The sequence below is a fragment of the Mustelus asterias genome, chromosome 22 (assembly GCF_964213995.1).
Source record: "Mustelus asterias chromosome 22, sMusAst1.hap1.1, whole genome shotgun sequence".
In the NCBI taxonomy this organism is placed as follows: domain Eukaryota; kingdom Metazoa; phylum Chordata; class Chondrichthyes; order Carcharhiniformes; family Triakidae; genus Mustelus; species Mustelus asterias.
Genome location: NC_135822.1, coordinates 10,775,372 through 10,791,559, shown reverse-complemented (window position 1 = coordinate 10,791,559; position 16,188 = coordinate 10,775,372). Strand labels below are relative to the sequence as shown.

Genomic DNA, 16,188 nt, shown 5'->3' with positions numbered 1-16,188 from the left:
GTGAAGCATCTGATGCCTTTTTTCAACAACTTCCCACTGAAATTGGGAATCCAGAAGCATGGCAAATTGAAACTGTCTCCCAACCTTTCACAGCACTCTGTGAGATATTCTCGGAGTGAGCATCTACTGGAAACGTCGAACTTGGGCTTGACTGTATTGCTGTATTCCACATCATCAGAAAGTTGTGGGTGTTCACTAATGTGTAGATTTTTTTTTTGCACTTCAGTAGTTTATTTTCTGGAGATTTGAAAATAAAGAAACATTGCTGTCAGGTTTAAGTCTGCGCCTGCCAGATACCAGCTGCGGCCTGTGTGTTAAATTGTTTGCTTTCGAACTGGCAAATAAACTAAAGGAGAAATGAGGATTGCACTTTTTATTTTCTCTCTCCTTTTGAGATATGTATTTATCTTAAACCTCTTGTAAGGACAATTTTTTTTTTCTGTGTAAGGACGATTTGCAGCCAAAGCTTTGAGTCAGGCTATAATTGCTCAAATTGATTTTAGGTGGGTGTGGAATAAACCAGTAAGGCTGTACTTGTATTCAGATAAGGCCCCTTGTATCCTAGCAACAAACAGGGCTGCCATTATGAGGAAACTGCTTTCAGTTGCTGTGACAGGCTGAATATCCGAATGCCTCAACTTAATTCTTTCACTCAAGTAAGATCTTATTTTGTTTTTTTTAAAAAAAGAAATCTGAAGGCTCAGCAAATAAGTCCACCCTGTGTATGTTTACCAAGCGGTTGACCGAGACTTTGAAGAAGTGCTTTCTTTAGATTGATCTCAAAATGTTTCACTAACTGCTGAGCTCTTTGTACCTGTATTGAAGTTACATTTTGTCTTTTTTTTTCCCCTCAGGAGGATGAATTTGGTTTTATTTTTCCTTTCACAGAATCTTCTTCCAACTGGCCATGACTGCACCGTTCACCATAATCCTGGCAGGACTAGTGCTCCGAGTCTGCTCTGAAACACCACAATCTTTGGTATGTTGCACATTTTGTTTTTTTTTTACTGTGACCCCCAGCATTTGTTCAAGACAAGGTGTGGTTAAATGCTGTTGCGTGCTGAATAGCAGGAAGTGCCTACAGTGACGTCCACAAATAGCAATTTTTCCTTCAAGCAAACTAAGCTGAAAAGTTTGTCGCGTGGAAATTTACAGCAAAAGGAAACGGGCCATTTGGCCTGACAAGTAAGTCCACGCTGGTTATCTAAACACAAGATCTTGGGTTGTACACCAGCAAGTCTCTCTCTCTCTCTCTCTCTCTTCATTCATTCTTTAATTTGAATGTTATACTAAGCTTTAATTAGCAAAGGAAGATCTAGTCTGGAGATATGGTTTAATGTTGAGAGTATCCCAGGAGGGAAAAACAGTTCAGAACAGTATTCTTATTTCCCCATTTTACTGTTTTTCTTCCCATCTGAGCTGCCGTTGATGCAACAGTTTCACTTCTGCAATTTGCTTCTGAAAGTGGTTGGCTGAAATAGTCCCTCGTGAAAAGTGGCTACTTAACCACATCACCACTAGTGCACTAATCATATGGGCATGGAATGTATTAGACCTATTTCAGTTAATCAGTCGAAAAGTCACATCCACCTTCCCTATCACATTATCCAACTGTCTTTTTGTAAATGATTCCCAAGGATTTTACTATTACCCTACCCAGAAGAGTAGGGTCGATCATTATATTATATACTGCGTGACATGAGTCCCTAAGCTTTAAGTGTTTGCTATCCTTTCTTGGGACTTGGGTGTCGCTGGCTAGGCCAGCATTTTCAATGCTCATCCCTAATCGCTCTTGAGAAGGAGGTGGTGAGCTGCTGCCTTGAACAGCTGCCATCCGTGTCCTGTAGGTACACCCACACGTGTGGGCAGCACGGTGGCACAGTGGTTAGCACTGCTGCCTCACAGCGCAAGGAACCCGGGTTCAATTCCTGGCTTGGGTCACTGTCTGTGTGGAGTTTGCACGTTCTCCCCGTGTCTGCGTGGGTTTCCTCCGGGTGCTCCTGTTTCCTCCCACAATCTGAAAGACGTGCTGGTTAGGGTGCATTGACCCGAACAGGCGCTAGAGTGTGGCAACTAGGGGAATTTCACAGTAACTTCATTGCAGTGTTAATGTAAGCCTTTTGTGTGACTAATAAATAAAAACCTTAAACTTTAAAACACAGTTCGGGTGGGAGTTCCAGGAATTTGACCCAGTGACAATGAAGGAACAGCGATTATAGTTGCAAGTCAGGGTGATGTGTGGCTTGTGAGGGGAACTTGCAGCTGATGCACAAGTTGGGCAACTAATATTGGAAGGAGACTAGGGGAGGGGCAGTTCAAGACAGGAGGTCATGTGATGACACCTCCTGGAATATTCCCAAACAGATTGGCAATTCTAAACACCCAATTATTGGAAACAGCAATTATGAACTCGAGACTTTTGATTCAATCACATTTCTGCCTCATTTTCTTAAATAAAGCCTGAGTTCAATCTTTTTAGAATTGATCCTAGAATCCTGTATTCCGCTCTGTGTATTACACAGTAAAGTTAATGTAAACCCAATCTCCTTTGTTTTCATTTGCATACTGGATTCTAACAATAGACAGCAGGAAGTTGGATTTTAAACGAGCAAATGTACTTCAAGCGTAGCAGATTTTGTTTATACCAGAGCCACAAGCAGAAAAGCACAAAACCTTTCAATGAGGACATTTGGTTGAATCTGCCACAGCTCAATTGAACTTTCCTGCCACCTTCCTCAGCGCCGACTGGTTTACTGATGGCGCCCTCTGACTACCTCTACAAGCATGGCTTACGGATGCCGCTGCCAATGTTCTGTTGTCACCCAGAAGCGAATTCCCTCCCGGCTCCCAGGTGATCATGCTGGGGTGTTCTATAAAAGAATCGTATTGTCTCCTTTTCGAATGGCCTACTCTTTTCTTTCTATGTTTCTATCAATGTCTTCCCCGCTAGCTTCCAGTTTTCCCTTCACTGACCTCCCGGAATCCCCGATTGACCAATCAGGAGTGTTCTGACGGAATGGTTGGGGGGGGGTGTGATTTTGACGGAATGACCTATCACAGCATAGGAAGGCAAACCAACAGTGCAGTGAAACGCTGTCCCACTGAGAACCAATCCATGCTGGGAGAGGGGTGAAATATTTTCCCCCAGCACTGCCTCTGGATGCTGGAGACGAGGATTTCTGCACATGCAGCAAGAGGTAAAGCAAAGAGGAGAGGGAGTTAAGTTTATTTATTAGTGTCACAAGTAAGCTTATATTAACACTGCAATGAAGTTACCGTGAAAATCCCCCAGTCGCCGCACTCCAGCACCTGTTCGGGTACACTGAGGGAGAATATAGCATGGCCAACGCACCCTAACCAGCACGTCTTTCAGACTGTAGGGGGGAAACCGGAGCACCCGGAGGAAACCCACACAGGCACTGGGAGAACGTGCGGACTCCACACAGACAGTGACCCAAGCCAGGAATGGAACCTGGGTCCCTGGCGCTGTGAGGCAGCAGTGCTAACCACTGTGCCACCGTGCTGCCTAGTAAAAAGCAATGCCGATTCAATGTGAAAAAGTGAAGCAGTAATAGAAATCTCCGATTACATTAAGAGATATTTTGAGAAAATGATTGTGACACCATGATGTTTAATGAAAAACGGGTACTGGCAAAACTTGTTTGGCCGCCATACTACTGACCTAATGATTTGGGAATATAATTCTCATATTGGTTTTTGTTGATTACTGCTCCCCACAGTGACTACATGTGGTGAACCACTGTAGTTGTCTGTTTATGTGATTGATATGCCTGGACACGCCCCTGCTGCCTCAATCCGGGGTGCCACCGTTCTCTGGGTATAAAGGTGGCTGCTCCTTTTTGCCTCAGTTCGGATTAGCTAAGGGTTCGGGAGTGCTCCAGTTCTTTGTTAATAAAAGCCTGTTATTTCGCAACAACGAGTCTTTGCGTAATCAATGGTGCATCACGACATCTGTCCAGTCATCTCCCATTCCCAGATGTCTTTCAAGTACTATCTGTGCAAAATGTGATGCATTCTTTCAATACGATGGGAGCTCATTTAAAAAATACACTTGAAAGAATTGGCCTCTTTTGAGTCAATCTGGTTTTTAAGTTTACTACAAAAATATGTCCCCCCCCCCCCCCCCCCCCCCTGCCCCGTACAGCACGATGCTTGCTTGTTAATTTTGTGGTTCGGACTGTGTTGTTGCTAATATAGATTCAGCTATCAAGGTACAAAGCCAAGACATTTTCTGGTTTTGGGCTTGTGATGAAGTTGGCAGACCAGCAGGCTAATGATCAACTCTTTGCTGCCACTTTATTAAAGTGTAGGTTCTTTCAAATCAATGTATAGGAATTGAAGCCATTGTTTTAGGCTCTTCTATTTGCACTAATCCTGGAGAACCAAATTTCACAGTAAGAAGTCTCTCAACACCAGGTTAAAGTCCAACAGGTTTATTTGGTAGCAAATACCATAAGCCTTCGGAGCACTGCTCCTTCGTCAGATGGAGTGGAAATGTGCTCTCAAACAGTGCAAACAGACACACAATCAAGTTGCAGAATACTGATTAGAATGCGAATCCCTACAGCCAGCCAGGTCTTAAAGGTACAGACAATGTGGGTGGAGGGAACGTTAAACACAGGTTAAAGAGATGTGTATTGTCTCCAGACAGAACAGCTAGTGAGATTCTGCAAGCCCAGGAGGCAAGCTGTGGGGGTTACTGATAATGTGACATAAATCCAATGCCTCCTGGGCTTGCAGAATCTCACTAGCTGTTCTGTCTGGAGACAATACACATCTCTTTAACTTGTGTTTAATGTTCCCTCCACCCACATTGTCTGTACCTTTAAGACCTGGCTGGTTGTAGGGATTCGCATTCTAATCGGTATTCTGCAACTTGATTGTGTGTCTGTTTGCACTGTTTGAGAGCACATTTCCACTCCATCTGACGAAGGAGCAGTGCTCCGAAAGCTTATGGTATTTGCTACCAAATAAACCTGTTGGACTTTAACCTGGTGTTGTGAGACTTCTGACTGTGTTCACCCCAGTCCAACGCCGGCATCTCCACATCAGAACCAAATTTCATCCGGGCCTGTTGGTGGTTTTCTCGAGTTAACCACTAGGAGGTATGCATGTGTCATTTAAGGGTGGCATTCGTATCTGTCTTTTTAGTCAGCACATAAAACCCTTATTTCTTTGAGCTTATTGCTGGAACACAACTGAAATCACAGTTTAGCTTATGAATTATGAGCACAAACCCATATCTTACCTTTTTGAAAGATGGGTGGGTGGGTGTGGGGGGGGGATTTGCGCCCCATTTCCATGGGCGGGAATGACAGTGAGGACGGAGAATCGAGCGGGAGATCCAACACTGTCAGTTCATAACGTGAATCGTGACAAGTCCTTTGCAATGTGCACCTGGTGAACTGAACCTGCCGGAGATGCATGAGTAAGTACAGCTCTCGAGGGAAGAGGGCCATGTCCATGCTGGGGGTACCCTGGCACTGCCCTCTTGCACATTACAGAGTGAGTTGTGGGTTTGGGGGAGGGGGCGGTGAGTGTCTGAGGGGTGTTTGTTTTCTATTATTTTTATTTTTGAACATCAGGGTGCCTTTCCCGAAACCCAAGTTGCTGGTGTGGCGGGCTTTGGTTTTTTTTTTGACAGTGTCAAGAAATATGGTGGGTAAAGCTTATTTATTCATGTCACAAGTCACATGGGCGGCGCGGTAGCACAGTGGTTAGCACTGCTGCTTCACAGCTCCAGGGACCTGGGTTCGATTCCCGGCTTGGGTCACTGTCTGTGTGGAGTTTGCACATTCTCCTCGTGTCTGCGTGGGTTTCCTCCGGGTGCTCTGGTTTCCTCCCACAGTCCAAAGATGTGCGGGTTAGGTTGATTGGCCATGCTAAAAATTGCCCTTGGTGTCCTGAGATGCATAGATTAGAGGGATTAGCGGGTAAATATGTAGGGATATGGGAGTAGGGCCTGGGTGGGATTGTGGTCGGTGCAGACTCGATGGGCCGAATGGCCTCTTTCTGTACTGTAGGGTTTCTATGATTTCTATGACAAGTAGGCTTGCATTAACACTGCAATGAAGTTACTGTGAAAATCCCCTAGTCGCCACACTCCGGCGCCTTTTCGGGTACACTGAGGGAGAATTTAGCACAGCCAATGCGCCTAACCAGCACGTCTTTTGGACTGTGGGAGGAAACCGGAGCATGCGGAGAAAACCCACGCAGACACGGGGAGAACGTGCAAACTCCACACAAACAGTGACCCCGAGGGCGGAATTGAACCCGGGTCCCTGATGCTTTGAGGCAGCAGTGCTAACCACTGTGCCATCATAACCCTAGCAGTGCGACCAGTGGGCTACTCTCTGCTTTTCCTATCTGAGCTGACACTTTTCCAAAAAACGGCAAAATTCCACCCAGTGTTTGCCACTGCAATTAAAACCCAACCTAAATTCAGCAAGTTGATGGTTTTCCACAAAGGGGCACTTTGGAATTCCCTTTGGTAGATACTTATGTTGTTTGCAAAATTCACATTCTTAGCAGTGATGGTGTCTGGACAGAGATGTGTTATCTCTCAGATTTCAGAATTAAATGGGCAGTCAGGCTTAACCAAGATGCAAGTGTTATAATTCAGGTTGGAAACTCCCAAGTGTTTTATGAAATCCGCCTGGATCATATGTTTTGCAATTTGAATTTGGCTAGGATAAGTATGAGATGTTTCACTTCAGGTGTGATTCAAATGACCATTAGGGAGCTTTTATCAAACAAAGTTTATACAAGAATGCAGTTAACAGGTACAGAAAGAAAATTAGCAATAATGTTTACCAATTACAAACAAGGAAAAAAAAAGATATTGTATCAACCTTAACAAATACATGAAATGTTACAACCAAACAACCCTCCTTAAACAAAACCATTGTCATGGGTTTAAACAGATAATACGAATGCTGACGTGATGCTGCAACTTAGTTCCTTGGGTTGCATTCGTTCTCTTGTCGTTGGATGCTATAGTTCTCTTGATACATACACAACAGACAAGCTTGAAGTCAGAACAGCTTCCCAAAACACCAGGGAGAGAGACTCTCTAGTTACTAGCTAGCAAACCACCAACAGCAGACTTTCGTTCCAGGAAGGCCAGGAGACCTGCTTCCAGCTAGCCAGCAGAATTTACAAGACCAGGGAAAACCTGCCTGCCACTTGACAACCAGGACATCTTCTGACTCTAAACCAAAACTGAAAATGAATCCTTGGATTCTTCTGGAGAGGATCCCACCTGTCTTTGACTTGTCAATCAATCTTCCCCCTCACAATGCAGTCATTAAAAAAAATCCCAGAAAGTTCCTGAGGCCCCGAGTAAAAATAAAGAAATCCCCATTGAAGCAGCAAGAAAAGGACTTCTAGCAGACAGCTCGGGCAACAATGAAACCAAAAGGGTTTCTTACAACTGCACAGAGCATGATTTTTTAAAACAATCTTAAAGGTACACTCGCGTCACAGCAGGTATATAAAAAATTCTGGGTTTTCTTTGAAGAAAGGTGAACAAAATCAGCCTATGATGATCAATTTTCTCAATATTATTTTGCACTTGTAACTTTTAAGGTTATGGATTCATGATGGATATGGACAGGGATTTACATTACATCTACATTTGATGTAGAGTAGTTGTGGCAAATAGTATAGATATATCTAAATGGAAGCTGGAATAACTCGTGAGGGTTAAAGAGATAGAGGTCTATGCCGATAGCATGATGTAAAGAGGCCACTGTGGAACATAAACATCGACATAAAACCTGTTAGGCCCAGTGACCAATTTGTGTGCTGTGAATTTTATGTGCAAGTGGGGATATTTGTTGTACAATATGTGCGTGACCCTCTGCAAAACCTATTATTCCAGCTCCAACAACTTCAATAAAACTGAAACTCTACCAATAAGGTAAAAGTTTATTTCTGATTTTTATGGCTACTATATAACCAATGTGGACATCATTAAATATAGAATTAAAACAATTCCACAGTTAAACACACAGCCTGCATTATTCATACGATTTTAGCTACACAAGCTATTTTTCTGGAGGAAAAATTCTATCCTGCTTTTTTCCCCCCCCACCTCTCTTTAAAATTGTGTGATATGTCTCCCCTTTCCCAGGTTTAAAAGCTTATCTATTCCATGAGGCTGACCACAGCATTCCCCTGTCACCTCTCACTTGCCTGAGATAGTCTTTTCATGCCTCCATTTTTGTCCAGCGCAACACAGCCAGCAAGCCCCAGCAATGATCTCTCTTTCCAAATCCTGACAGTCAGCACCCACAGGATCTATCCTTTGCCACCTCCATTTCCTCATCGACATGTCACCTCTTGAGGGCATCGTCCACACTCTCGGTTTCCATCAGCCCCACCGGCACTGCTTCTCACAGGCAATCAATCTCCCTCCACACTGTCTCGACTTACTGTCCAGTCTTAAGCTACAAATGCTCCATAACATCAGAAAAATCGACGACGTTTTTGATCCCCCTCTGCTGCTTTGCTATGTACTCCTTCTCATAAGCCACTTATGCAAAACCATGTGAAGTCTTGACAACTTGTTCAGCTCTGAACCAAGCTTCAAACACCACAACCTCTGTTGACAGAACTGCTTATTTTGCCATCATTAACCTCTCCTTCCACAACTTCAACGGTGGATGAAATGGAAATGGTCGAGAGCTTAAAGTTTCTCCGTAACCCTCCACGCCGAAGCTATAGTTAAGAAAGCTCACCAACGCCTCGACTTTCTCAGGAGGCTAAGGAAATTGGGCAGGTCCGCTATGACTCCCACCAATTTTTGCAGATGCACCATAGAAAGCATCCTTTCTGGATGTATCCCAGTTTGGTATGGCTCCTGCTCTGACCAAGACCGCAAAAAACTACAAAGGGTTGTGAAGGTAGACCAGTCCATCACGCAAACCAGCCTCCCATCCATTGACTCCGTTTAATTTCCCGCTGCCTTGGAAAAGCAGCCAGCATCATCAAGGATCCCATGCGTCCCGGACATTCTCTCTTCCACCTTCTTCCTTTGGGAAGAAGATACAAAAGTCTGAGATCACGTACCAATCAACTTAAGAACAGCTTCTTCCCTGCTGCCATTAGACTTTTGAATGGACCTACCTTATTTTAAGTTGATCTTTCTCTACACCCTAACTATGACTGTGACACTACATTCTGCACTCTCTCCTTTCCTTCTCTATGAACGGTATGCTTTGTCTGTACAGCATGCAAGAAACAATACTTTTCACTGTATAGTAACACACATGACAGTAATAAATCCAATCCAAAGGCAGGGCTGATGGGTCAGTACAAGTGGTTGGAGCTTTAGATCATTTGGAGTTTTTTTACAAAAATGAGTTCTGAGCATTGACAAAGAGGACAATACAAAAATGAATACACGCAAAATATTGCAGATGCTGGAATCTGAAACAGAAAATGCTGGAAAACCTCAGCAGGTCTGACAGCTGACTGTAACACTATATTCTGCACCCTCTCCTTTCCTTCTCCCCTGTGTACCCTATGAATGGTATGCTTTGTCTGTATAGCACGCAAGAATCAATACTCCCACTGTATACCAAAACATGTGACAATAATAAATCAAATCAAAATTCCACTCCTCTGTTGCTGCAACCCATATATACCTATTCAGGTTGGCTCCATTTCTGTAATGTTCCCTTATTGGTCCCTGACCCTCCACCCACAATAGAATTAGACAGCGCAGAGAGAGGACATCATGCCTTGTTGCTTCTCTGAAAGAGCTTTCAAACTAATCATATTCCACTTCTGTATGTGTATAATCAACTGCTGGCTTCTGATAGCAACCAGGGGGGTCTCACTCATTCTCTCATCATCGCCACCAGCCCCCCCTCATCCCACGCTCCGCTCCAGACATCCAGTGTACTGCGCCACGATTCATGCTTCCATTTCAAAGTATTCTTCTGTTCAACAAAGCCGATGACTGAAATTGAGTTAAGATTGACGAGTAAATTATTGCTCTTTTTCCTTTGGGATTGTTCTGCTTAAATAATGGCAGTGTTTTTTTTAAAATAACGGTTCAGAGATAATTTCTGTTTCTAAAGTAAATGCACCTATACTGGAATTGAGACCATTTTGCAATGTCACTGTGTCTTGTGCACTGGCTTCTATATTCTTTCTCCCCTCTGCCCCCCCCCTTTAAAAAGTGTTGGAGCTTGAAGGTAAAGTGTAGTGTTCTGGCATGCAACTAATGATTAGTCTTTCAATAATTGATTTTCTTCTACTATTGAAATGCACAATTCCCTGCAGTGCATAATAGTTAAAAAATACTTTTTTGAAGATGGAAATATTCAGTTGAAAGGGACACTGACTCGGGCACAGATTAATCCCTCCACTGTATATAAAAAGAAAGGGAATAAAAAGAGATGCAATAAAGGATTACTAATGGTGTTTTCTAATATGGACAAAATAGGTACAATTGAGACAATATTAAATGCTGGATTAGATTATGATCCAAGTACTGAAAGATAAAATGCAGCTATGCTAAAACCATGTCTCTTTACATTCTTTTAAAAGGTAGTAAACCTTAAATTTCGCATTTAAAGTAATATCTTAAGAGACAGACGATAATGTCCTCCATCACCCTCCATTACCAAATGAGGTGTCTACTGCAATCTTTTTCCCTACCTCCAATGTTCTCACTCCCATTATAGTACAGTGTCCATGGTTGATGGCTATCTCTGATGTGTCATTCAGATGTCGAATGAGTATTAATCTATTTGACAGTGGGAATCTTTTTTCTGGATGCACAAACTTTCTGGCGCGGTTAATCAATTAGGAACTAGTGGTGTTTGGTGCTTTATAGTCCAGGCCATTAATTGTAGACAACAGAGAGGGAAACTGAGCTTATCAGTAGGCTGTGGATCATTTCCCCAATCCCTCAGTTTGTGAGAGCCAAATCACTGGCAGCAAAGTCGCATTATGATTAACTCAGAAGGTTCGTTTATTCTCATTCAGACCAGGTGAGGGAGTGGTTGGGGGTGGGAGGGGAAGAGGTTTCTGGTTGGAGCAAACTAGGAAATCCTTGAATGAATGGTGCTACAGCACGATGGACTTTCTGTGCTTGGCAGGCAATGATCAGGGACGGGGCAGCACAATGGAGCAATGGTTACCACTGCTGCCTCACAGCACCAGAGACTCGTAAAGTTTGTAAAGTTTATTAATTAGCGTCACAAGTAGGATTACATTAACACTGCAGTGAAGTTACTTGGAAAATCCCCTAGTGGCCATACTCTGGCAGCTTTTTGGGAACACTAAGGGAGAACTTGGCATGGCCGATGCACCCTAACCAGCACGTCTTTCGGACTGTGGGAGGAAACCGAAGCACCCGGAGGAAACCCACACAGACATGGGGAGAGCATGCAGACTCCACACAGACAGTGACCCAAGCCGGGAATCAAAACTAGGTCCCTGGCGCTGTGAGGCAGCAGTGCTAACCACTGTGCCACCATGCCGCCACTGTGCCGCCCCACACCTGGATTCAATTTCAGCCGCGGGCGACTGTGTGGAGTTTGCACATTCTTCTTGTGTCTGCATGGGTTTCCTCCGGGTGCTCTGATTTCCTCCCACACTCCAAAGATGTGCAGGTTAGGTTGATTGGCCATGCTAAATTGTCTGGGGGATTAGCGGGATAAATATGCGGAGTTACAGGGGTAGAACCTGGGTGCGGTTGTTGTCGGTGCAGACTCGATGGACCGAATGGCCTCCTTCTGCACTGCAGGGATTCTATGATTCTTATAAAATCAATCGAGCTTTGAGGAATTGAGAGATGGTGGCTGCTGCTTACTTGGCCAGGGGCTGCTGGAGTTCTTTCTAGTTGATATTAAATCAGTCTAAGCTGTGAGGCTGGAAATATAATATTAAAACGATGAGAAGCATGGAGTCATGTGACGTGTCTCATTAATGAGCTAATTGCAGCCTCTCGAGCAGATTCTGCGCCCCTGGCTAAACTCCCTTGTTTCCCTCAGGAACGAAATGGCGGCTCAGGTACAATGAGTCTCGATGTCTCCGTCTTTGTTATCATCCCAGCTGGGGGAGTCAGTTTGTCGGTTAGACATCTAGTTTCATGATTATTATGTGGCCTTACAAAGGGGGTGTAAGATCCCATAAGGGTGGGAGTGGAGCTCTTTTGTTGCTGTGGTCTGTGCTGAAACCTTACAGAGCAGATGGCCAATCTTGTGAGCCATGTGATCTGCAGCAGCCATTTTGTCATTCAGCAGATGTCTATTTTAAAGTAGCAAGAAGTTTTGTTACATTTTTGGATTTATTTTCATGTCTGACATTATATTCCTGAGAAACGTTGCCAGACTGGTAGACATCTATGAAAAGTCCCTACACAAAACTAACAGAATGATTTAGATCAAGTTAAGGTTGGATACTGTCACCAGATTTTATTTATTGGAAGCACTGATGAACCTTGCACTAAAAGATAATATTAGAGCAGTCCTCCCCCTTTCTCATGTGGCAAGATTTTAAACAATCTCATATTTGCTAATGCTTTCCTTGGTCCCTCTGTCTCAAACAGTGGGTGTGCGCCAGTGGGTCACTGGAGTGAACTGTCTATACCGTACTGTACTATATTGATTTGTGTATGGTAACACGAGAATAGTTGACAAGCAAATAACAGAGAAGTTGAGAGGAATACTGGGAGTATCTAGTATGCAAAGAATCAAGAACAGCAGAATAAGAACGTGGCTTGGACAAGAAACCGTGCTTACACAGAAGGTCCAAGAAAGACAACAGTGATGATTTAGGAAGGTTTCAAGAAAGGAAGCATATACAGAAGTACATGGAACAGAAAGCCAAGATAGCACTGTACGATGATATTGTGCTATTAATGTATTTTATGTTTAAGGGAAGACTGCTTTAAGACTGTTCCAAACAGTGCATTTGTCTGGCAGGAATACAGCAGTTGCTGGAAAGCAGGATAATTATTCATTTTAGCCATGTAAATGTTTATTTAGCAGAAGGCTTAATGAGCTTTTATTTACCAAAGAGAAGGACCCTTGGGAGTGTTTTCTTGATTAGATTAAAGTGATGGAAAGGCGAGTTGGGGATACAGGATCATATAGTCATGTGATACTAGAAATCGGAGGAGCTGGATTGGAGCTGTGAAAAACAGCTTTCTGAGTTCAGTTAGAATCATAGAATCCTACAGTGCAGAAAGAGACCATTCGACCCATCGAGCCTGCACCAACCACAATCCCACCCAGGCTCTATCCCCATAACCCCATGCATTTACCCTGCTAGTCCTCTGATACTAAGGGGCAATTTATCATGGCCAATCCACCTAACCTGCACATCTTTGGACTGTGGAAGGAAACCGGAGCACCTGGAGGAAACCCACGCAGACACAGGGAGAACGTGCAAACTTCACACAAGCCAGGAATTGAACCTGGGTCCCATGCAATGTGAGGCAGCAGTACTAACCACCGTGCCACCCACTGCTGAAGAGGGCTGTTTAAAGATAGCAGCCTACAAGCAGCTCTCTCTACAAAATCTCTCTCCAAAACTGCTAACAAAAGTTAAAACAAGGCTAGATTTGCTATTTTAAAAGTGGTGTTTAAGTCTATAAGAGAAATATTGCTTAATTGGAACTGAATAATGCTAAGTTAGAAGTTAAGAATTTGATTCTTGTTTAACGATTGTTCAACAGTTAAGAGTTAAACTGTTTTATTTTGTTAGAGGTGTATTTAAACTGTGTTTTGAATAAAGTTTATTTTGATTTTAAAAATCCCTAATCTGTCAGTGGAACCACTCCTTAGGTGAAGCATCCTTTCCTCACATTTATGCCAAAATAAAAAAAAATGTTGGGGTCTAATCGAGCTTCCTAATTTTTTTAAAATTTGATTTATTATTGTCACATGTATTAGGATACAGTGAAAAGTATTGTTTACTGCACGATATACAGACAAAAAATTCCATTCATAGAGTACATAGGGGAGAAGGAAAGGAGAGGGTGCAGAATGTAGCGTTACAGTCGTAGCTAGTGGGTAGAGAAAGATCAACTTAATATAAGGTGGTTCCATTCAAAAGTCTGACAGCAGCAGGGAAGAAGCTGTTCTTGAGTCGGTTGATATGTGCTCTCAGACTTCTGTATCTTTTCCCGATGGAAGAAGGTGGAAGAGAGAATGTCCGGGGTGCGTGGGGTCCTTGATTGTGCTGGCTGCTTTTCCGAGGCACTGGGAAGTCGATGGATGGGAATCTGGTTCGTGTGATTGACTGGGCTACTTTCACAACCCTTCGTAGTTTCTTGTGGTTTCTGACCTGGCGCCCTATCAACTGGAGAAGCACAAGTATGATTTGACACAGAAGGGGAAACGGATGACTAAACCAGCCTCGCTCATTCAGGTGCAGCTCCGAAGTTGATGGAGAGTAGTTGTATTCTGCCCACAGTTGGTGTATGGCGTGGGGGACACAATTGGAGTGGGGAGTGTTAAATACAATTTGAGCAATTTGCACAAAATATATGACGGTGAATCAGCAGCCCACGCTACAACTCCAAATGATTTTTTTCCCTCCCTACCAGCAGTGGAGTTTCAGACGTGCAACCAATTTGTAATCGCCCATTTCACATTACCACCCATGACAATTTCACTGCCTTTTCTATCCAAAATTACTCATGTTGTTAAGCCTTCAGCCTGCAGAGATTTGTGAATAATTGGCCAAGGGTTATGGTTAATGTGTATTACTGTAACATGCTTTCTATGATTAATTTGCTACTGAACATACTCTTTAGTGGCTGGTAGTCCGCATCATAATTTAGAATCTTAATAAAGCTGCCACAGATTCAGACTAGCTTACTTCTGGAATAGTAGGAATGCTAGGGGTGCCACCAGCCTGGCCAATAATAATTCCTCAACCAACATCATCAAACTATTTGATCTGGTCATTATTTTGTTACTGTTTATGGGAGCTTGCTGTGCGCAAATTGGCTTCCACCCTTCCTACATTATAGCAGTGACTATATTTCAAAAGTACATCATTGGCTGTTAAATGCTTTGGTTTGACCCAAGGTTCTGAAAGATACTATAGACATGCAAGTTTTTTTTGTCTTTCTCTATCTTTTCCAAAGTCTTATTCTATTTTATTTTCTCTAGATCCTGCCAGTTGCACTCACCGGATGCTGCACAGATCTCTTAGACGAGTCTGGTCTTTGTCCACAAAGCAGCTTTTGTTATCCAGGTACATTTTCAAAATAGCAAACTTGGTAATGTCAGCCAACAAAATATGGAGATTGTTCTTTGCTGCTTATCAAGATAAGAAATGTTTCTATTGGAGAATGGAACACTCAACTTTGCGCACTCTGTCCATGTTAAGCGTTTTCAGCTCCGATATTAACCCGGGAAGAGCATCCCTTTTGTGAATTGATGTATCGCTGAGTGTTTGCATTTTCACAGCATACATCTTTGTGTGTGAGTGAATGCAGATTTAGCATTAAAATAATGCAGTTTTACTGTCTACACCTGTTAATTAATTGAAGTTCAATTTTTATTACCACTGTGTTATCTGCATTGCTTAGTTTTAAATTTTTGGATAATCCAGGGTTTCTTTAACACTAAAAGCTCTTTGAATTATCAGGCGTTAAGCCGCAGGCTGAGTCAACCCAAACTAATTCAGTTAGGACTAGCATGTCGTCGAGTTTTACAGCACAGAAAGAGGACCTTCGGCCCTTCACATGTCTTAGCTTAGCCAATTCTGATCTTTGGTGAAAGGATGGACTCCTGACCTACTAATGTCCAAACAAATAAATGTACAAATCCTTCCCAGAATTAATATCAACACCCCTCTGGGCGGCATGGTGGCACAGTGGTTAGCACTGCTGCCTCACAGCGCCAGGAGTCCAGTTTCGATTCCCGCCCTGGGTGACTGTGTGGAGTTTGCACGTTCTCCCCGTGTCTGCATGGGTTTCCTCCGGGTGCTCTGGTTTCCTCCCACACTCTGAAAAACATGCTGGTTAGGTGCGTTGACCCTAACAGGCGCTGGAATGTGGCGACTAGGGGAATTTCACAGTAACTTCTTTGCAGTGTTAATGTAAGCCTTACTTGTGACAAATAAACTTTAACTTTTTTTAAAAAAAACTCTTCCTCCATTTCTTTCCCTACGCTGAACTAACAAAGTTGT

General features: G+C 43.2%; 1 protein-coding gene across 2 annotated transcripts in view; it reads left to right on the top strand.

Annotated features, from left to right (window-relative positions):
• Window positions 1–563: 563 nt before the first annotated feature.
• c22h1orf159 (chromosome 22 C1orf159 homolog) overlaps window positions 564–16,188 on the top strand; it is a 30,833-nt gene continuing 15,208 nt past the window's right edge. The window contains exons 1-3 of one of the 2 annotated variants that reach the window (XM_078238468.1): window positions 564–656; window positions 855–979; window positions 15,165–15,249. In XM_078238468.1, the coding sequence (XP_078094594.1) occupies window positions 908–979; window positions 15,165–15,249 (157 nt within the window). In that variant the 5' untranslated portion in view covers window positions 564–656; window positions 855–907. The remainder of the gene's footprint in view (window positions 657–854; window positions 980–15,164; window positions 15,250–16,188) is intronic. The other variant, XM_078238469.1, reaches the window with a different exon arrangement.